This window comes from Temnothorax nylanderi, unplaced genomic scaffold (assembly GCF_030848795.1).
Source record: "Temnothorax nylanderi isolate EJ_2023f unplaced genomic scaffold, tnyl_v1.0 TNYL_tig0387_pilon, whole genome shotgun sequence".
Classification (NCBI taxonomy): domain Eukaryota; kingdom Metazoa; phylum Arthropoda; class Insecta; order Hymenoptera; family Formicidae; genus Temnothorax; species Temnothorax nylanderi.
Window position 1 is genome coordinate 96,449 of NW_027249449.1, and position 22,847 is coordinate 119,295.

At 32.3% G+C, this 22,847-nt stretch overlaps 1 protein-coding gene across 9 annotated transcripts in view; it reads left to right on the forward strand.

Moving 5' to 3' along the window:
• The window catches only part of LOC139782098 (uncharacterized), a 55,549-nt gene that overhangs the window by 5,212 nt on the left and 27,490 nt on the right, over positions 1-22,847 (forward strand). For 5 of the 9 annotated variants that reach the window (XM_071721052.1, XM_071721053.1, XM_071721049.1 and 2 more), the window contains one exon: positions 1,013-1,253. The exons of 2 other annotated variants lie outside the window; for them this stretch is intronic. In XM_071721052.1, coding sequence (XP_071577153.1) covers positions 1,252-1,253 — 2 coding nt within the window. In that variant the 5' untranslated portion in view covers positions 1,013-1,251. Of the gene's footprint in view, positions 1-1,012; positions 1,254-15,024; positions 16,587-22,847 lie in introns of those variants that run through there. 2 more of the 9 variants (XM_071721044.1, XM_071721047.1) reach the window with 2 other exon arrangements.

Sequence of the window (22,847 nt, forward strand, 5' to 3'; positions counted from 1 at the left end):
TTGCTTGTTATCAAATTCAAGCTTAATAATTTAAAAAGAGTGAAACTACATGATTAAATTGTCAATCGATTTTAATGCATTTGCAGTTAACGGTAAAGGAGTTTGTTAGAATCTATTTGATAGATTTTGTACCTAGAAACATATTAATATTATTAATCCTTTGATGATTCTCTCTCTCTCTCTCTCTCTCTTTCTCTATTTATCTATCCGTCTATCTCTCATATATTATGAATATACATAGAAATTTAATGTTATAAGTGCATTCAGTAACCCAAATCCTGTAATATTGATTCTTCTAAAACTATTTTTTAATATTGTAATATTGAAAAAATTATAAAACTAAAAATACATCATCGTATTTGTCACGAAATCTCTATAATGAGATCTTATTTGCAATCAATCGTAAATATTTTTCTTTAAAGCATTAATAGCGACGATATCTTGAACGCTTACGTTAGCATTATGTCGTATATTTATAAACGCAGTTTTCCTGTTTCGTAATAGCATATATATACATATATGCAAGGTCATACATACGATAAGAACGTATAGTAAAAAACTACGGCATAAAAAGAGTGGACAAAATACCGTTGATTGTGAAGTAATATTGAATATTGGGAAACCAAGAATATTCGGGTTATGAATAACCCTGAATGATATCACATGTTTATTTATTATTTATGTATATTACTAATATAATTATTGAACAAAAATAATCGAATTTCTTAAAGATTTATTGTTAGTTTCGATTATTAATCTCTATTTTTAAGCTGCATGAAGAAAGACACGCAATATTATGTGTTTCTATTCACAATCTACGGGTTTAATAGCTGTAATATATGAAGAAGATACATGTAAAGTTACACACGGCGGGTACCGTCGTTTGCAGCGATACTTTGAAGCTAATTGTCAACTTTACTAACAATTATACGTGATTTGTTTTATCCATAATCTTTATTAAGTACTATATTTAATGTAAAATGAAATTTATTTTAAAATTATTCTTGTTTAGATGATCGGGCTCAATGTAAGCATATTGGAATCGGAATCGGACATTAACAAATATGCAGCGAAGAAAACGGATCATGATATCGCATTGATAGTCCTAGTGATCGTCATCCGGCCTCCGTCTATAGCGACTGCCATCGTGGTATTGACATCAATCCCGCTATCGCCCGTTAAATAGGTCACTGTCTAACCACCACGGAATATCAATGACCGCGTTCGATTTATCTGCCGGATATTTACGGAATGTAAATAAAATTATAACTCTTCTTATTGGCACAATGCAGAGAGTTAACGACAAATTGATTTTCGTAATTCTCTGAAAGATCTTTTTGTAAGATCAAGTTATCCAACATTATGTGAAAGTGGACTTCTCATAATGTTTTCGCATTCGAAGCAAAAATCACGAAATCGGAGGCGTTTATTTCTTTATATCTTGAAAACATTTTGATAGAAAAATTATATTTTGTTACAATTATAATTTTGAAAGTTATAGTGAAATCAGAATATTTTTTGGAATTATTTATAGATAGCGTATTTTTAATTCGGCTATGAGACATACTTTAGATAGGATATCTGCTTTTCTATATTTAATTGCGTGTCAATGCAAATGCGACTAGCCGGTTTAGCGTCATCTCCAGTGATCTCACTCTCTTCGAGTGCGACAGGTCGAGATGAAGCGACCGTGAAATTAAACATGCGAGGGAAAAACCACAAAGTAGTTGACATATTTAATGACATTCATGTACAAGGTCGCTAATTACATTTCACCCATGGTGAAATGCATGGAATCGCTTGAGATTAATACTTAACGTAGCGAACATCCGTACCTTTGCTCGAGTGGCATGCGGTAAAATTTGACGTGGAAAGCGGAAATTAGCGTGGAATTTCCTAACGGACATAAAAATCGCGAAAATTGCATTTCCCTTGTGTGCCACTTGAGAAATAAGAATGTACGTGAAAAAAGATCAATGAATCCGGAAATTAAAAATATGTACATATAACACGCTTGCTATCTAAACTTATAGCACATTATTCTTGTGGAAATAGCTATTGATATAATTTATTTTAACGTCGAAAATTGAGATATTTAGTTAAAAATATAATTTTTAGACAATACGCCTGTTAGATTATAATAAAGAAAAAAAATTATTAACGGATGTCATCCATAATGTCATAAGATCCATGATGTCATAAGATATCAATAAATAACTTTTATTTAAAAACATTACTTAAATCATTTTGTTTCTTTAAAATGGTTAATAATTAATCATAATTCTATTATCACGGTTAATAAAGAAGAATGTAAAACGAATGTAATTTCAATGCAAATTTATAAAATTTGCATCCTAAAATTTTCTACAAAACGATCTGCAGACCGATGTTGCAATTATAGCTAAAGAAACCGACATCGTTCGGTTTTGCATATTGCAATGTATATATATGTACTGTTGCGTGGTTTATGTGAGGCGTCTAGAGTACCGCATTGTTTCTGCAGAAGCTGCGAGAGAGATTCGTTGCGAGATTCAGCTAGTCACTTCCAGTCGCTGCCTATCCGTGATCGAAATTCAATGTGTACGGGAATGCAAAACGATTTATGCATTTTGATAAACATCTTCCGTTGCGGGTACGTGTTCGTCATCGGCGGCGTGTAATTAGAAGACAGACTCTCGGCGCAGTGCGGCAACGCATCATTGGATTAAAGATTACCTCATCGCGATAATAGTTTTTGCGTGATAGCGTCAAGAAGATGATTCTGGAATTCGTTAAACTATATAATAGTTCAAAATGACTTAGAAATATAAAAATGTGAATAAATTAGATACTTTATACGTTGCTTCAAGAATATTAAGCAGCTTTATTTTTATTTTGTTCTTCAATTATATATAATGTTAATTAAATGATATTTAATTCCTTGTAATTCATTAGCAATTAACGAATTGTCTGAGCACAGATATTATTTGTGTAGTAGATGATGAATAAAAAGTTTAAAATGATTAAATATAGCTTTTTCATAATAATGAGCTTCTACATAATTCTGTGTAGATTACAATTCGTAATTATTGCTGAAAACCCACTGCGTCAGCGTATTATTAACGAGGAAACAACCATTAACTGTTTTTGAAATGTTCTTCTATATACGCTGTTGATTTCTTTGGCCAGCTGAAGAAACTTTCTCCAGCTCACTGTCAAGGATTTCTCGAGCGATATAGAAGTTTCCATTCTCTTCTAGGTCTTTTCTTCCTTGTTTCGTACGGAGGTGGAATAAACAGATTTCCTCTCTTACCGATCAGTAATCGAACATCGACATTGGCAAATCTGCAACGGCCGTGAACTAATAAAAATTACTGCCGCGATCGCATACGCTGACTTAGGCCCAGTTTCACAAGTGTCGGTTAACTTTTAATCTTAGATTAACTCACTCTTCGTCTCCTTCTAACGTTCCCCTTAGAAAGAGACGAAGAGTGAGTTAATCTAACAATAAGATTAAAAGTTAACCGACACTTGTGAAACTGGGCCTTAACCGGCGCCAGCGCACTTCTTTCCGCTTGTCTGCTTATTAAGTTCGTAAGAGCTATAGTCGGAAACGAGAGCTCACTAAGCATAATTCCTTCGTGAGTATAAAATCTCGATTATTTTAATTAATATCCTGATATATTAATATCCAAATAAATCTTCTTTGCATCGCTTACCAAGCGCTATCCAGCGTAGTATCTGAGCTTTGATAGCTATGTTAAATAAATCAATATTAATATCGTGCAAACGTCAGAAAAAATAATCATTGTTAATCCATAAAATATTTACTTACATATATATTATACTATTAAATATAATTCTAAATTTGATAATTTTATTATATATATAATTCTGAAATTAACAGATCAATGAAAAATCAATAAGTATCAGAAGATTAAAAAATCAGAAGGAATTAAGAAAATAATAATTTATTTGTAAAAAAAATATTGTGTAGAAAAAACCTTATTCATAAATCAAAAATATCTTTAGACACCAATTATAATTTATGTATAAATTCATAAATTAAAAATATCTTTAGACACAAATTATAATATATAAATTTATTTAATTTATATTTAAAATTTAATATTTAATTTATTTTACAGTAAATTAAAAAATGCGTAAGAAACTGACAATAACTAATATACATATAAAATTTTGTTGCTCCTTATATTAATTTTTATGTTAATTTAATGAAAAATATTGGATAAAAAACGTTCGCAGAGAATTTCTGCTAGATTGTAACTATTGTAACTTTCGAAATTTACATGACATTCTACAGGCGTGTACAAATTCAATATAAGTGCAATAAAATATTAAACCAATTTCCTATTATTTATTTCAATCTCGCAATGCCGTTACGTATATAGAAGTTTACTCTTTTGCATCTGCCTTATATTACCTTACAGCTAGCTTACCTTACCTATTCTTTCCTTTCACGATCTTGTTCAGGAACGTTCGTCCTTGCAACTCTTTGAAAGTTACATAATATAACCCTTTCCAGTGACCTGAAATACCTTTGAGCGCGCTATATACGATAATCGAATATTTTCATGCAGCATCATGAATGTAACAACTTTGTTGATTCACAAATCAAGTGAAAAGTCAGGTTGCAAGAAAATCACAGTTATTAAATATTTTTATGTTAAGCAACAAATTGTTATTTTTGAGTTATTTGCGAAAAAGTGACGAGAATTTAATATACTGAATGAAGAACTAATATATAGCAAGATATTTTTATTCTTCTGTAATCAGCTATTATCAAAATCGAATTTTAAAAATAATATATTACAAAATTTTAATAATTCAAAATATTAAAATTTATTTTTTAGAAGGCTTTGTTTTTTAAGTTATGTCATTGCTGCAGAAAATGAGCGAAATGCATTTTTCAAGTTTTATAAATATATATTTTTAAAATATCAAAAAGAGACTTTACATGTGTAAATAATTGCAACATTTTTGTAATTTTGTCTAATAAATAATAAATAAACTAGAGATGTAAAATATAGAATATTATTATATAAAATATCCTATATAATTCTAATATTCTGTTCATATTGCATAAAATTTATATTAAAAATAACAATATGTTTAAGAAATTTTTAAAAGTATTATTAATTATACGTTTTATCCTATATATATAATGTTTTTTATCATGTCGAATCTAAATTAGTAGACAACAAAGCGACACTAATGTTGAGTTCACGGAAGATATCTCTTTGAATGTCCGTTTAATTCGGTTTTAATTCGTATGACCTATTCATATCCGTAAAATTCGCTTTCATCTCTTAACGGTCTCTCTCATTATCGTACATTGCACTTGCGATTATAATTGGTTAAATGTGTGTGAAATTTATATTTTTTATTACGGATATATACTACGCTTATATTTTATTCCTAAAAAATGTGATATATATAAATCACTTTCAAACATTTATTACATTAAGAACATGTTTAACAGAATAAATATTTTGGATAAATATAAAATATGAAGATCACATATTTCTCATTATATTATATATTTTTACAAGTTCTTGCATATTTTACATTGCCAACTCTGTGGAACAAATCATGTCTTTCTTAAAAATTTTTCTTTAGGAATGGTAATATTTAACTTTAAGAAGAAAGTAAATAACAATGGTGGTATTTAAATCAAAGAATAAGCGAATTTAGGATTTATTTGGATATCGTCCGATTCTCTAGTTTATAGCGCGTCTATTTTATTTAAGATTTTTCTTTTATAAGGTTTAATATTTTTTTAAACTCAATATTTTTTACGATTATCTTAAAGTAATATTTGTTTCTATAAAATAAAAGTCATAATTTATATTTACTAATTGTAAGTGATTATACTAATATTCCAAAACTTTTATATTTATCCAATATTTTAATTATGCCATTTTTTAAATTCAGTTTTAGATATATTAATTCCAAAATAATGATAAATTTTCAAATATTTAATCTTGTTTAAAATATTCAACACTAAATCGATATTATAATACATAATATTAATATTATAATATCGTAATAAGTGTATTATTAAATTATTTTTTTTTACAAAAATTGATGAGTGAGACTTTTGTAGGTACAGGTTCACTCTCGCTTTCTGGGTTAGAAAGTTACGCTATTGGCATCGTAAGCCCTCTTTTGTGGCGCAACGTGTACCCTATAGACGGGATTAGAATCCATTCCGCGGTAATACGAGCCGCTTTATCTCGATGACCGACCGTTACCGAAGGTGTTCGTAACGTCACAGAATAATAACTGTATTTCAACCTATAGCAAGATGTCGCAATGGTCCGACGAAAAAAAATCAAACCTGATTGTAATGATACGCGAGCCGATCGAGAAACAGGGCCGACGAGTATAATAGAGTGCCGAATATTTATACTATTATATAAAGTCCTTACGGGTGGTGTATGTTTGGCCGTTTTTAACTTAAAAACTATTGGACCGAATTTTTACCACAAGTATATAAAATAGGGGTAGAATTTTCCGGAAAGTGCTATAGAGTGTGTAGTTTTTTGTTACCGATTTTCTGGAAACCGATTCTTTTAATTTTACCACCCGTAAGAATTAAAAGAATTAAAAAAATCGGTTTCCAGAAAATCGGTAACGAAAAACTACACACTCTATAGTACTCCCCGGAAAATTCTACCCCTATTTCATATATTTGTGGTAAAAATTTGGTTCAATAGTTTTTTGGTAAAAATTCGGTCCAATAGTTTTTAAGTTAATAACGTACAAACATACACCACCCGTAAGGATTTTATAGATTGGTATACATAGATATAGAGTATAGATTAGTATAGATTTTCTGGAAACCAATTTTTTTAATTTTTTTAATTTTACGCGAAATAATTGACCGAATCTTAAAGAATTATATATGAAAAAATTCGGTTCAAAATTCCGGTTCAAAAATTTTATTAATTTTTCGAGGATGGGTTTAATTGCCATGATGTGTATTATTTTTTGATAACAATTTACTTTTTTATGTAGGATAAGTTGCTTATTTCACATATTATATGTCAAAGAGAGAGAGAGAGAGAGAGAGAGAGAGAGAGAGAGAGAGAGAGAGAGAGAGAGAGAGAGAGAGAGAGAGAGAGAGAGAGAGAGAGAGAGAGAGAGAGAGAGGGGGGGGAGGAAGAGAGACTATTTGCGTGTCTTATTACATATGTCCTCCGGGGCGAAGCCCGGGTAACCAGCTAGTACATATATATATTCCAATTTAAAACTGCGAGCCGATAAATGTCGGACTGAAACACAGCTATCATCGTTGAAACATTAAAAACCCTTCCCTCCCCGGAATTAAATCGACGCGATTTAATTATCTAAATTATCTAATATTATCACATGCTTCGGTGGTCGAATTGGTACGACGCTCTACACGGAGTGAGGGAAGTTCCAGGTTCGAATCCTGGCTAAAATAATATTTTTCGCAATAATTTCTTTATAGTTTTTAGATAATTAAATCGCGTCGATTTAATTCCGGGGAGGGAAGGGTTTTTAATGTTCCAACGATAGCTGTGTTTCAGTCCGACATTTATCGGCTCGCAGTTTTAAATTGGAATATATATGTATATTCGTCGCTTGTAATATATAATTATAAGCACTAAGAACGTGCTTTGTTCGCTAGCCCCTTTATGAAATTAATACAATTTATTTTAACGTCTTTGTTTTATATTTATCTATGTTTTTTGAGAATTATTTACAAATATAAAATTATTTTCTAGCTTGAAGGAAGCAATACACGCATATTTACTGTGGTTTACATTCTCAAACGCAGTCTAGATTCCGAACAATGGCAGCTTCTACAGTCGATCAATATTAAACGAAGATTCAAACCCGCCACATGGCAAATGGTATAAGATATTAATGGTCCGGGAAAAATTCCCGTATCTTTAATGGGGAACCAGAATCATCTATTCTTACACTGTTCATTCAAGCGCGTATCTACGATACACGTTCCCGGAAACGAGATAACCGCGTGCTGGACAAAGCAGCTGTGGCTAATCACGCAGATTACAATTATTGACCGCCAACGTGTGTAGTGCCAGGTCGCGTTCTATTGACCTCTGATGCACGAGCTGTATACACTCTTCCGATTGTTATTAGGTCCGCCGTGCGTGACGGTCGTCAGCTGAACTTGCTTTCGTCAATTCCTAAATTACCCCGATGATCTAATGGTATATATGAAGAAAGAAAAACTGGCACCCCCCCCCCCCCCCAATAACATAGCTAAAAATTAATTTTCATTTCTTTGTACATCAAATTTATGTAATTTACAGTGTTTGAACACTGACGTAATTTATGATTGACTGCATGTCAAGTTTCCGAAATTTCACGTTTATGTAATTGAATAACTGATATTTTAATCAAATGATTTTTATACTAATTCTATAAGATGATGTATGATGTTTTACCAATTATCCAATTAAATAACTGTGAAACTTCGAAAATTATACTAAAATGCAATTGTCAGTCAAAATTTTCATAGTTAAAATATTTTTTACGCACATAATTTTTTTATTTACAGTATGGATATAAAATTGATAAGCATAAGTTTTATATATGTATATGACGATTGACAAACTGTATAATTTATTTTATATATATTTATTTTATATATATATATTTATAATAATTTTACTTGAATACACAATCCTATACATATATATAATTTAAATTTCTTTTAATATCTAAGACCATCTTTTACATTACGCGCTGCTAACATTTCGTATAATTAGAAGAGTATATTCTTTTGTATAAATGTTCTTCAATAAAGGCGAAAGGAGCAATTCTCCTCCGGTTAACCTTAATACAAATTAAAATGCCCATTTATTTAACTTTAACTGACCACACCTTCCACATTGGAACGAATTGATGAAGAAATGAGGAACTTTCGCGTTATATTCTCTCGCTTATCCTTTCGAGCAACAATGTGAACGCGAAAGCCTGTTCACCTTTTCAAGATCCGCGATCAAAACATTTCGTAGTCGTTGTATGCATCACGTTATACGAATGGTCATAAATAATTGAATGTCATCGTCTATAGTCTAAACAGACTGTGATAGGTCATACTTACGCATTATCTCGTGTTTAAGTTCTCTTCGAAGAATAAAAGGAAAATTTGTGTCATTACTTTTTATCGTCTCGAGCTTGTTTTGAGTATCTTGTTTCTTTACAAAAATCTTTGAGAAATTGAAATACAAATATATTGCTTTCTCTTTTAACTAAGAAATGCTTGCCATTGCCAAAAAATAATAAAAGAGATACGTCATGAAGAAATTAAAATACAAATGTATTGCTTTTTCTTTCAACTAAGAAATGTTTGTTATTGCTAAAAAATAATAATAGAAATACACTATGGAACTGTTATTAAAATATTATGTACATATTTCAGTGACAGTGAATGACCTGTATATTAAGATAGTTCCATCACGACATGAACTGAATAAATACGAGATCAATAGTCCGCGTGCACCGTTAATCTTGTGGCCTTCTCGTGACGCGGCTTCGCTCGATCGAGGATTTGATCTACCTATCATCCGACGACATCATTGACTTTACGCCCGAACGATTGCATGGATCGACAGATCTCTTCTTGCTCTATCGCTTCCTTGAGAAATTCTCTTGATTCGATAAATGTAGCTATCTGATAATTTCACAGTGAAAACTGTCTAGAGAGATCTAGACAGTTCGAATTTAAAAAGGTGTCAGTTTAACATTATATCGAATGAAATTGTCTTTCTTCTAAGAGAAGAGAAAGAAGACTGATGTCTTTCTATATCGAAAGTAGATTGATAAGAGTAAATTGAAAAAAAAGTTTCTTTCTCTTTTATATTTTTAAGCTTAAATGCACACAATCTTTGATTTATACATATCTGAAAGATCTTTATCATTACATCATCTATACATCATACATAATTTTGAATAATAATATACTTTTATAAAAACAAAAAATTAATTGATATTGATGCATAATTTTATGTAAGACGTCCGTCGTATATGTTTACATTTTATTGATTTATTTAAATTAATTTTCCAAATCTAAACTGTTTCAACTAAACTATCAAAAACTATCTTCATATCAAATTATTAATAAAATAAAATTCTAAGATATTTTGATATTATCATGATGTTTCGATAATTATTATGAAAAAAAGCCCTCATTTGCCTTTAGCTTGTGTGCAGTAATTAAAATCAGCGTAGTACTTCGTCTTCGCGTAATTAATGCAGGATTGAAAGGAATTGAAAACGTGCTTACAAATTATTACATTCTCGAAATACGCTTTTTGAAATATTTTTCTTTAAAAGTTCTCTTTTTTCCGACCGCTTACAAAGTGATTGATCTATGCTTATCTTAAAAACTATGGTGGCGGCAATCCAACGCGACGGCGGCCCTTAAGGTAGCGGGACCTCCGACGGATCGCCGGCGGAAGCGACGATTTTAAGTGCGGACTGAAAGACATATTTCGGGACGTGATCTATATTTACACGCGGGTGTACGCACCTATGTGTACGAGAGAGCGCCGAGCGATTTACGTGTCTGAGACTCTCTCGACATTCCGCGCAACTTTCTTTGTGGTTCCTCGGGGAATGTATGTGCGTGCGTGTGCTCGCACCACACGCCGCCGCGCTCTCTGGAATCCCGCTTACGGAATGCAGTGCGAAACTTAGTCTCGCGACTTCATCTTTGACCACCGACCGGCAACATTTGCGGATTTATGTGGCGCTTAAATTACGTCGTTGTCACTTAACATGAATTATTGGCACCGCTGAGTCCGCTCATTCCAGAAGCGTATCGCTTACCAAAATTAAGCCATCTATTTGTAACAGTATTTGTAAAAAAAATGTCATACTTGAGAAGAATCTTGTAAAAGTATTATTTTTACACTGAAAAAAAAAAATATTTAGATCCAAGAAAATATTTATTTAGATAGTACCAATGACTTATTTACTTAATATAATCACATATTTATTTAGAATTAGATATATTTACTTAAATTAAGTAAAAATATCTAATTCTAGATAAATATGTGATTATATTAAGTAAATAAGTCATTGGTACTATCTAAATAGATATTTTCTTGGATCTAAATATTTTTTTTTCAGTGTGGGAGAAGTTTTAGGGAAGTAAAACTTTCTCAAGAATAGCTTTAGAGTTGATAAAGCAAAAATCATTTAACAGAACAGATATAATTTAAGTTAATAAAAATTTTGTTAAAATAGAAATGAGAAAGAGAGGGAGAGAGAAAGAAATCTATATATTCTCCGAAAGAAACAATTAAAACTAAAACGCGTAAAGCAGGAAGAAAAACACAAAAAGTCAATAAGAATATATTTCGCTCATGCGTATCGTGTGGAAGTCAATCAATAAATGCATATAACAAAGAATGACAGCGAGCGCAGTTTACATTGTCCACAGAGATCATATAAATTCTACAATAATTTCTTTATGAGAAAAGATGCAATTTGTGAGAATATAAGTATAAGATTGATATGATTTATTATAAGATTTGATCTAAGCTTATTTACACGTAGCACGCAAGAAGAATATCAAATAATTCTGAGTTAAGAATATATGTTAAAATTCAGTTAGCTTTGCGAGTACGAGAAATGGCCAAAGGGGATACTTTAACTATAATTCAAGGAAGCATCCGCCTTGGCAATCTATGACAACATTCCGCATATAGTTTCAGCACGGGTGTGCCGTTTTCGATTTAGCATCGTTACGTATAATTTATAATGATCACACAGTAGGCATCCTACTCGCTTTGCGGCCAATATAGGAAACTTATCATCATTGTATATGAAAAAGACTGATGTTCACATATTCCAAACTCTTAACATAGTTTAAATTCTCAATATAGAACTGCGTATTATCAGTCTCGGATTTATTCTTAGTAAAAATTTAATTCTTTTTTTTATGCTTTGATACGATATGTATAATTTAACTCGACCTTATCCCACAGTAGATTTGAGTTAAATACAATGTTTTCTTAAGGGTGTTAAAAAGCAAATGGTAATTAAGTTTAATTTTCTAAAAGTAAAAGTAATTTAATTTTCTAAAAATATGACTAGATACTAGTAAGTAGTACGTAAGATAAGATAATAATGGTAAGATAAAATAGTAAATATTATAAGTATAATTTATTTATCTAAAATAACATAACAATTCTTTATTAACTATTAACTTTATCAAACTTTTAAGCTTTCATTTTCTATGCTTCTTCACAGAACAAAATAATGCAACAAAAAATATTGCAATAATGATCGTAACTTGGAAACTAATAAAATAAATAATTCAAGAATAGCTCAATAAAGAAGACAATTTTTTATATAAATGAAACTGCACATATTAATTGCATCATTATTTAGTAAAATCTCAATTTTATAAGCATACATTTTATTTTTATAGAACTTATAAATCGGAAATCATAATTTCTTTGGCTTTTCAATACAGATGGAAAACATAAAACTATATGAAATTTTTAAGTTTTCTATAAATTCCATCTATATCACTCTCTTACTTATTTCTACTTATTTTTTCATTATTTATAATACAAACATTTTCAGCATTTGAGCTAAATAGAACCAGCAACAACCTGTGTAAGTGTTATTTTTTGAAGCAATTAATTTATGTACATATGTACCGTTATCTAACTTTCCTCGACAACTTGCACATGTTGCGAGTTCTCTATGCCGTCTATGCAACGTGCCCTGTTCCCCTGAGCTGGAATAGCTTGACGCTACTTAGAGGAAGAGACCCCTTCAGGCCTCAGAAATTCATTCGTGAACATTCCACATAATTTCGTGTCGGCAATGCTGTTTTCGGCATGGCAGACCGTCGCGTCGAGCGTTGCACACGATTTAGAATAGGTACTCGGTCCGCGAAATCGCCGGTATTGTTAGGATTATCCGCGACAAGGTCCTGCCACGAGTGCAAACATAAACATATTTCCTCTTCCATACACTTCAAGCTTACGGTGCAACCACTCGACATAGAAATTTATGCGAGTTATAATCACGTATATACATATCTTAATATAAAATTTTCACATTTGGACTTTGCGTCGCAATATCTCCGCTCGTAGGGCACGTAGCGGAAAAATGAAAAGAACGTACCTCCCCCCCCCCCCAAATCGACCCCAATAAGCTATCGATCAAGCCTATTTAAAACTTGATCCGTTCACTCGTTATCGAGATCTCAACATCTCGAGTACTCGCAAATCGTCGCGTCGCGTAAAAGAGTTACGGTCGGTCTCGCTCCACGTGTACTTGGCGCGAGATACTACCGTGTCTCTTGATACATTGCTTCTACATTCCGCGAATTTTTTGTTCTTGTTCATAATATCGTCTGAGATTTAAGGATTTGCATATGTAAAAGAAAAATTTTGATAATAATAAGTATCAAATATAGAAACAAGTGTCGTTAATTTTCTTTGTTATATTTTTCCTTTTATGGAAGATGATAAAAAAAATCTATTAAGAAGATTTTACTTTAAGTAAAAAAAAATTATAGTTGTTTTGGTTGGTTTGGAGAATTTATTTTAAAAAATATTTAAATTGCTATCGCGGAAACGAGGATCCTTGAGTAAAACTTAATTAATAGATATTTACAGAAATTTCAACTACGATTGATCTTTGCGAGAGTCCCGCGTTTTGAGTACTGAGTTATGTGGCGAATAGCCAGATTTCAGATTTCTGGTGGTCATGACGAAGTTATAAACGTGGCATTCGTTTAGCGTGGCCTCTCTCGTCACCTAATAGTAACAAGGGTTCGTGTATCGCCATCATCGCAAACCGTTAAATATCGTCTGCGTTATATCATGTTGATACTTTCATCTTAATGGGATGGGAATATGGACGATGTTAATTGTTATTGCACGTATTAATTGAAGCGACTCAGACTGTTCCTCTGTTCGTAATTAGCAGCCGTTAGAACGAGCTGCACACGACTCGTAGTCTCGCGAGAGTGGATCGGAACGGAAATCGATCGAGATAGTGAAATATCTGCCCGATCGTCGGGGTCTTAATCCGGGCAATGATCCGTTGCGTGCGGCCCTTAATTGGTCAGCCCTCAATGAGCTTGATATTACGGATCCGGCGATAAGACTACGTGTGCAGACTTGAGGAATGTACGATGTAAAGATTGTAAAGGATGATCTTGCGAATTATGTGAGATGATACGCGTCTTCCGTTAAGTTTAAAATTTTTAAATAAGTAATTCTTTGTTAAGATTATCTAAATTTAATTCAGTATATTTTATTGTTTGTAAAAGATATTTGTAAGATATTGCTAAAGACATTAATATCTGTAATTGAAAACATTTTAAGATAAAATCTTAAAATCTAAACTTGATTTGTTAATTTTATTGGAAAGAGTAAAGATAAAATTGTTGTAATAATTCTAAACAAACTATAATAGAAACGGTATGTTATCGAAATATTCAATATTTTCTGCTCCAACTTTTATAAACTTAGATTGTAACTTAGATATTGTTGCAAAACAATTAAAAAGAAACAAAAGAAAATATTTAAATTATTTAAAATATTTAAAAAAATTTATTGACATTCTTTATTATTTTTTTTTCTTTCTCGCTCTTAAATTCAACAAAGTAGGTATTCTATAAAAGTTTATAGATGTATTTAATAATAGATATTAAATTGTAATGAATGCCATTTTGCGTTTACTATTTTTTCTAAATTGTTTCCATAAACTTATAAAAGTATTGAGCATCTATGAACATCTATAAAATATTTTTTATCTTGATCAATGATTGAAAAATCCTCAATAAAAAGTCTTTCGTATTCTATTCTATTGCTAAAAGAGAAAACGTAATTTTCATTTTTCTAAGAATTAATATGAAAAAAGACTTTAGAAAACAATGCTAGATAAAGAATGACACTATTTATGAATATCCAATTCGGCCCCACCTGTGCTTGAGCGTGCGCGCGCGCGCAAGTACTTATGAAACCTACGCGGCGCGCGGCTCGGCGACCAGTCCGATTCCTCGTCGCAGTGCGATACGGTCGATAGAACCAAGCCACGTAGTGTAGCCACGGTGGTTGTATTGAATTGCAGTAACGAATGCGGTGCTACCGCATGGCATACTGGGGTCACCCCCAGGCATCGCGAATCACTTTACACGCTTCTCCCTCTCTCGACATCGACGATGTGCCCGTTCATTTTGCTCGTGGATACTGAAGAAGTCACGACCACGTGAACAAAACGTTATAGTTGATTTCGGAATATTTATCGTGGAGTGTTCGTCAATATTACAGTAAAACTTTACTATGTGCAAAGAATAATTTTTATGAAAAACATTGTGTTTACAGTTGTATATAGTTTATATACAAGTATATTAACCGTTCTGCATGAATGTGTTTCATAAATAACTGTCGGAAATTTTTCATAATTCTTTTGCAAAAATTTAAGATAATTCAGTTTTTTTCCACTGAACCTTGTTTGCTGTCGACCTCGAAGATATAATAGCCGTATGGAGATTTTACTTTATACGAGTTTCTAAGGCTCATTACTTGCGATCTTGAAGAACAAAGGTGTCTCCGGGGTGTAAAGAATCTTTAATGAGACCGCGAACAATCGTAGGAGAAATCGGAAATGACCGACTCACCGCAGTCACATGAATCTTTTTACACCTGCAAGTTGACAATTGCGACATTACGGATGAGAGGATTTGCATAGATCGATCGCTTCAGAGTTTCCCGACGTGGAACCGTGACACAACCGTGATACAAACCTGGAGCAGAAAGAAGCTAGGTTGAAATAACCGGTAAAAAATACGAGGAAAAAGGTGTACAAACAAACACGCTTGAACGAACATCAACCAACTATAAACAGACAGAGTAGTGTCATCATTGCCGTGACATTGGATATTACTGTGACAACTATTTACGTGTCAAGCCGTGACATTGATACCAAGATATTTCGTGAATTCATATCACGACTTTTCGAACTGATCACACAAGAAATCACTGACCTTGGGAAGAGACACGTTTCTCTTCTATTTTTCGTTCCGGATCGTTTGATTGAACGATAAATCCATTGAGATTTGCTATCGAAAGATCAGTGGTTCATTTACTGAGCATATCTACTAGTCCAGGATAATGATGTCGGCTATGTTAAAACTCGGCTCCTCTTCCGTCAGATATCGCGAAGATATCTTCGAGTCAACTTGAAGGGATTACGCGCGTGGACTACAGAGTGCAACTTAAAGGGTGGAAGTTCGCAGACGTGGGTGTAGAGACGCCTGGCGAAGTATCGATCGACCTGCATCTTGAAGAGGATGCTCTCTTCGGTCTCGTAGGAGCAGAATTCTCGTTGTAGTCACGTGTCGCGTAGAACGCGTGGATAGACGCAGCAAGGAGAAGAGAAACGAGGGAAGAGCCAGAGTGAGTGGGCGAGGAAGGAGGAGAGACGCTTTCCAACAGGCGACACCGCGACGTCGTCATGGAAAATCGATTCGCCGCCGACCACCACCCCGCTACAACCACCCGTCGCAGTGCAATGACCTCCAAACCGGGAAGATCCTATAGCGTGAGGTAAGCAGCTTCGTAGTGGCGATCGTAGGGTCGTGGCGGAAGAGAGGGCGGGAAAGCGATGAGTTGACTGAAGAAAGAGCCTGGCCCCCTCGTAGAAAATAGCCGCAGCTTCACGCTGCGTCCCGACGTCTACGACTTTCGCAACGTTTTTCTCTATTTTACTTCCGGCCGCGGCTTTCCGAGAAACGTTTTTAAACCTACGGCCTCATCGTTTCTTTTTTTTTTTACAGAAAAGAAAAGCATCAGCTTCTCTTGTGAAGCTGATGTTTTACACGCGGCCTCGTTAGGATAAATGAGAAAATGCAGCGTGTTATTTTTCGACATTTTAATTTACCATGAAACTAATTAATCAAATGTATAATATAATTGATATATTAATTATAATGAATATTTTGTAATATTAAATTAGTTTGTTAGAGTTTTTAAAATTTTTTGGAAAAAGTGCATATTTAAAACTTGTTCAAGAAAATTATAATCTTGATTTTAAAGAATTTATTATATAAGTATATCTATGAAAAATGCATTTCCTTTGATTTACATCTTCTCGATAATAGAAAAATTTGAAACAAATCGTGTATGTATATGTGTGTGTGTGTGTGTGTGTGTGTGTTTTAATCACTACTTGTTTGGAAAAATGACGATTGTATTAAGTTGAAGTTTTTTATTTGTGTCATGTGTTAAATTGTTTAATTCACGTTTTTAACAAGAACGAATATCGAAGAAAAAGTAACTCTAAGCTAAAGTTAAAATATTTTTTATTCATGCCAATCTCACGTGTAATAAATTATCAAAAGGATTAGCATTTCATCAGTTAAAGATAGAGGAATTTCAGCGACTCTTTATTTCACTTTTGTTCGCGTCTTTTCGAGGTCGGGATTTAAGCTGGGCATTCTAAAGCGGAAAGCAAGGTCGTCTCTTCGCAGTACGACGCAAGCACGATGAAACAAAAACGTATCTTTTCAAACATAACACTCCTTATAATTCGCGTGCGTAAGCACAACTGTCGTAAAACATTGATTCTGTATTTAGATTGTGTATAAAGAGACTATTCTCACTGTAAATGCTGTCTGATTTTAGAAGGTATATTGTAAACATCCGAAATGACGTAAATCTAAATATATTTTGGATATACACAATGTCAAATAAAATTCGAAATTACATGATCGCTTTACACGAGCTAAAATTATGCATACTTATCTTAAATTTAGCCCTGAATGTAGCTGTCCAGGTTTTTAAGTTCTATTTGTTCAGAAATATCACGTTCAATGTCAACACAAGAGATAAAGAGACATGTACCTTTAATGCTGAATATGCAGTCGGAATACAAAGCAAAGCGTTCGTAGAACTGATGTGCGCTTTCTGTGATTTCGCGCATCCTTCCAGAAGAATTCGCCGGTGGACGGGTTGTGAGATAATTAATTGACGGGCATAGTTATTAATATTATTCCAACTTTGAAACTTCTTTGTGCACGAATGCGCATCAATCGTTGAATTCTCTTAGGAATTAAGATCGCCAGCCTTTGTGATCCCTCTCTGTAAAATGAACATAAATGAACATAAAATACTTCGTGCATGTGCACTTCATGCATCTGTAAAGTGCATCCAAGCAGCTTGTAACATTGGATTAAAACTGTCTGTGGTTCGTTGAGAAGGATAACGTTTGCCCTTTACTCACAGATTAAATAATTACAGCGCTCAATATGTCAAAAATTCGAAAGCAGATAATAAATTGGCCTGTGGAACATTAATTATAATACTATTCAGTAAACGAATTAACGTAATAATTAAATAATAAAAAAAATTGTTGTGGCTCAATGAATTAATACAATTTGCTTTTTTATGCAATTATCGATTTTCTTCATATCTGATGATTGATTATTTTTTCATACTTGGTTGCAATGTGACTTTGCACTTTTTCACTCTCTACATTGCGCTTGACTTTAATGATTAAAAAGATATTACAGTTACGAATAAAAAATAAGTGGTTTTTATCAAAAATTCTGGTTGCCATTCTATTATTGATCTAATTTCGAAAAATGTATTAAATTTTTTATTTCGTCGTTATAAATATTTTTTCATGACTTTCATATTATTGCTTACATTGATATACGTATAGAGACTTTCTAATGGAAGATAATTTTCTAGAACTACGATAATTATATCCAATTTATTACGTCAATTTACGGAAGACTTCAGCGAGATGTTCGGATGACTGATTGATGAGATATTGCATAAATATGATTCGAATAATGGAAATAACAATCTATCTTATCACCCACTGATCGAAGCCGTTTAATGATTACATATATATGAGTCGACGACAGCTGGGAACCGTAAGAAAGATCGGTCCTCATTAATTGAACGATTTTCAGCGTCAATCTGTGTAGTCCGGCTTAATTATATCTTAATTTAAGATTTCATCGAGCTCACTCGTTGTTTCGGATTGGAGCAATATGCTCCAGAATGTTAGATCACCTACTTCCTAGACCTTCGGAGCGATTTAAGAAGATTTCATTGTAACCGGTAACGGTGGGTTTCCGCCGTTTGTTCAATGCGCTCACGATGATGTAAATATTTTTTTAAAGAAACGTTATGTAATGCAATTGAATCCGAAGACGTGATGCATATAAAAATAAAGATGAAGGCAATAAGACTGGAAATAGAGATTTGAGAATGAATAGAATACCAAATCAGCTTAGGTCGCTGTATTTCACGACAATAATGCAATTAATCTTGAAGATATAGACATTACGTGACGAGAATTAAAGTATTTTATAAGAAAAGTTACAAGTATTTACGTATTCACAATAAAACGAAGTATACCATCAAAAGTTACATTTGTCAAAGCTAAGGAAGTATTTCTATTTCTTTTTTACGTTGATTAATGAATAAAAGCATGTATAAGCAAATTTCAATAATATGCCACGAAATTTAATTTTTACAAATTGCGGTGCAATCTTCTGAGAGACGTGTACGCGCATCAATTTAACGTCCCAAGCAACGTGTCATTAATCACGCAATGAGTACGTTATATCTCGTACGTTAAAAGGTACATGCCGCAATTACGTAAAAAGGAAAGGATGTGTAACCAGGCGGCCTGTCGCACATGTGAATAATTGCCTCGTGATTGCCGCATTAGTGTATTCGGAATATCGCGTTTTACGAGACGCTTTTAGTTTGATCTTTATACTCGTATATACGGAATATCCCAGGAAGTTCCATTAATCAATTAGATTTTTTTATCAATCTGAAATTAATTTGCCAAATGTCAAATAGTCTTGCTAATAGTTTTCAAGCAACATACAATTGAAAACAAAATATTAAAATTAAAAGAATACGGTATAAATCTAATTGGTTGTTTACATTTTTGGGCATAATCTTAATCTAATACTTAATTAAATATCAAAAGTATATATTGTACTGCATATTGAAACGTTAAAAAATATCACAAGCGTTCTTCCTTGAAACTTTCTCTTTAAAAAAATCGATTTTGTTAAAGAATCTGTCATTAAAATTAAGGTCGCAATAAATCGTAGTTTTATCGAGATCTATAATATTTTAAATTAAAATTTATTTTCTCATTCCGCGTGGGTGATGAAGTGAAAGACGAAAGTTTATTCACTATGAGAATATTGTGGTGGGAAATTATTACGTGGAAAAGATCGAATGTAGCATGAGAAGTCAACCCGAGTAGAAATTGTATCAGGCATGCCTGATGTCAGACGAGGTCCGAATGAGGTCCTCATTCGGACCTCGTCTGAACCTCGTCTGACATCAGGCTGCCTGATAAAATTTCTACTCGGGAATAGATGGACAATGATTTTACCGAGCGTTGTGTATTTTTATTATCATTAAGCATTATTACATCAGATTTCGAAATAGCTCTCATAGCGAAAGGTGTGGCGTGGGAAACTTAAGCTCACTAGTCTTGTATTCATCTTGCGTGTCTTTTACTCGCTGTGCTATTACGCTGTATGTTTCGCATTATCGTTCGTGGCTCATCGCCGGCACGTTACCCTTATTATTGCCTGTAACCGAGAGTTAATCTTCCGATTTGCTGATAAGAATAGTCGAGCTAATGGATACGCATGATGTAGCTTTCGAAGAGAATAGACATGGATGGAAAATCGATTCAATTATTTATCCAAAATACTATTATTGATACGCGTAACTATTATTTTATATGCGTATAGATGTATGCGCTATGATAATAACATGCAACACTAATTAAATCTTCTAGAGTTTTGATTTAGAGACTGACAGATATTATTAAGCTTACTATTTTATTAGTAGAAACGCTCTTAAAATATAATACATTTTTAAATTTTATTTTTTGAAAATTAAAGGGAAGTTAAACAAGTTAAACACTTTTTCACTTTTGTGTCATTTTCATTGCTATCTGTTAAAAATAGATAAGGACGTTATAGTTCCTAGCTTTAGTGTGCATGCGTGTGCACGATATGTTATCTGCTGAATTGACGTATGACGTATCGTAATATGTACCACACCTTTGCATTATCGTGATAAGTCTATTATGAGTTATAGTACGGAAAAAGGAACAATCGTCAAAGTAAACTGAATCGTCGATAAATTCCATCTGCTACAAAAGAGCAGGAGAAGGACGTGCGACATAATTCGATAAGAAAAGTATTATTGAATAGGTATATGAGTATTATTTTATTTTGTTGGTAGCTTTTACATTGATTGCAATTATTTTTTTTTTCACATCTTAGAGATTGTGTATTTTGTATAAAAATCGTAGAAAATAAAATTAATGTTTATTTAAAAAATGCTATATATGTGTGTTTTAAACAGAAATAATAGATTTCAGAAATAATAGATTTAAATAAAAATTTATATGCATACCCCTATTTTAAAAAATTTCCGAAATGTGATTTAGACAATTTTTAAATGGTTTATCTCTTTAAAAAACTATACATTTCCATGATATTTCGTCGCGATATTAATTCAATAAAATGCTAAATTGCACAAGTATTAGCTATAATAAGATTCTAATATGCTAATTTATTGCTTGAGTGAATAGAATATTAGATTTTGATTGACCCTTCTCTTCTTGTTGCAATTGAATAAAATAGGTATTATGCAATTTACAAAAGGTTACATTAACTTTCAGAAGTAATTAAATGGTGTTTTATTATGGACATTAATTATAATTATTAATTCAGTTGAAAATTAAATGCTTAACTTTTACTTGTACTTTGAGCAAATAGAATCATATAATTGTAAGCATAAATCATGTTTTACAAATTAATATGCGCGTGAAGAAATTACTTGATATATACTTGTTAAAAAATGCATTACAGTCTTTGCATTTATTCCAAAACATAATCGAAATATAATTATTGAATAAAGTACATGTTTTTGCAAGTCTGTACAAAATTTAAAAAGTCTTATCTCAAGACTTCAAACTTTGATCAGGTGTGCTTTGATCATATAACATGTCAAGATGATAAGGTGTTAATTGACGTTAGAACGTCCTCGCAGCTGATGACGTTATATGTGTACAATATACAGTGAGTCAGAAATAATACAATACCTTTAGATGGTTCCGAAGAATGACATAATAAGTATAATCTTTTTCGTCAAATCATATTTTTTTAGAGTTATTAAATTCATTAATATTTCCTGCAACGAAAAATATTTTTATTCTTTATTACAGTAAAACATGAAACCATGTTTTACTATATCATCTTGAAGCAAATTTATATTTAGAAATTAAAAATTAGATACGTAAATTTTTGTACTACAAAGTTATTTAATTTACATCACATATTATGTATGATAACAAATGTTCAGAATTATCTAAATAGAGTTCTATTATATATTTTCTCACATCTTTGATCGAAGAAACCCAGTAAGCAAAAAATCATTATTACAATGTTAATGCAACGATATTCTAGAACTTGTAATGTTGTTAAATATGTTGTTCTTAATGTTGTATAGAGCATCATTATGAACATACTTTGACCACGATTCCGAAATTTCAGTAATGTTGAAATGGGAGTGCCATAATAGACGGAGAGCTGGCTACGAAAATTAAAAATGATAAGGTGCAGTCAAAATTTATATATGAAAACTTTCCTTATACTATCTGAAAAGCACGTAGCACTGAAGCCAGAAGTCGCTCCCGGGGAGGGAAGCGTGGGCGGGCGGTCAAACGCGTTTATTTTTAATCAAAATAAAATCTTTAAGTGCAGTTCTGATATTTTGTGAAGTTGTAGTTTTTAACTGTAAAAATTA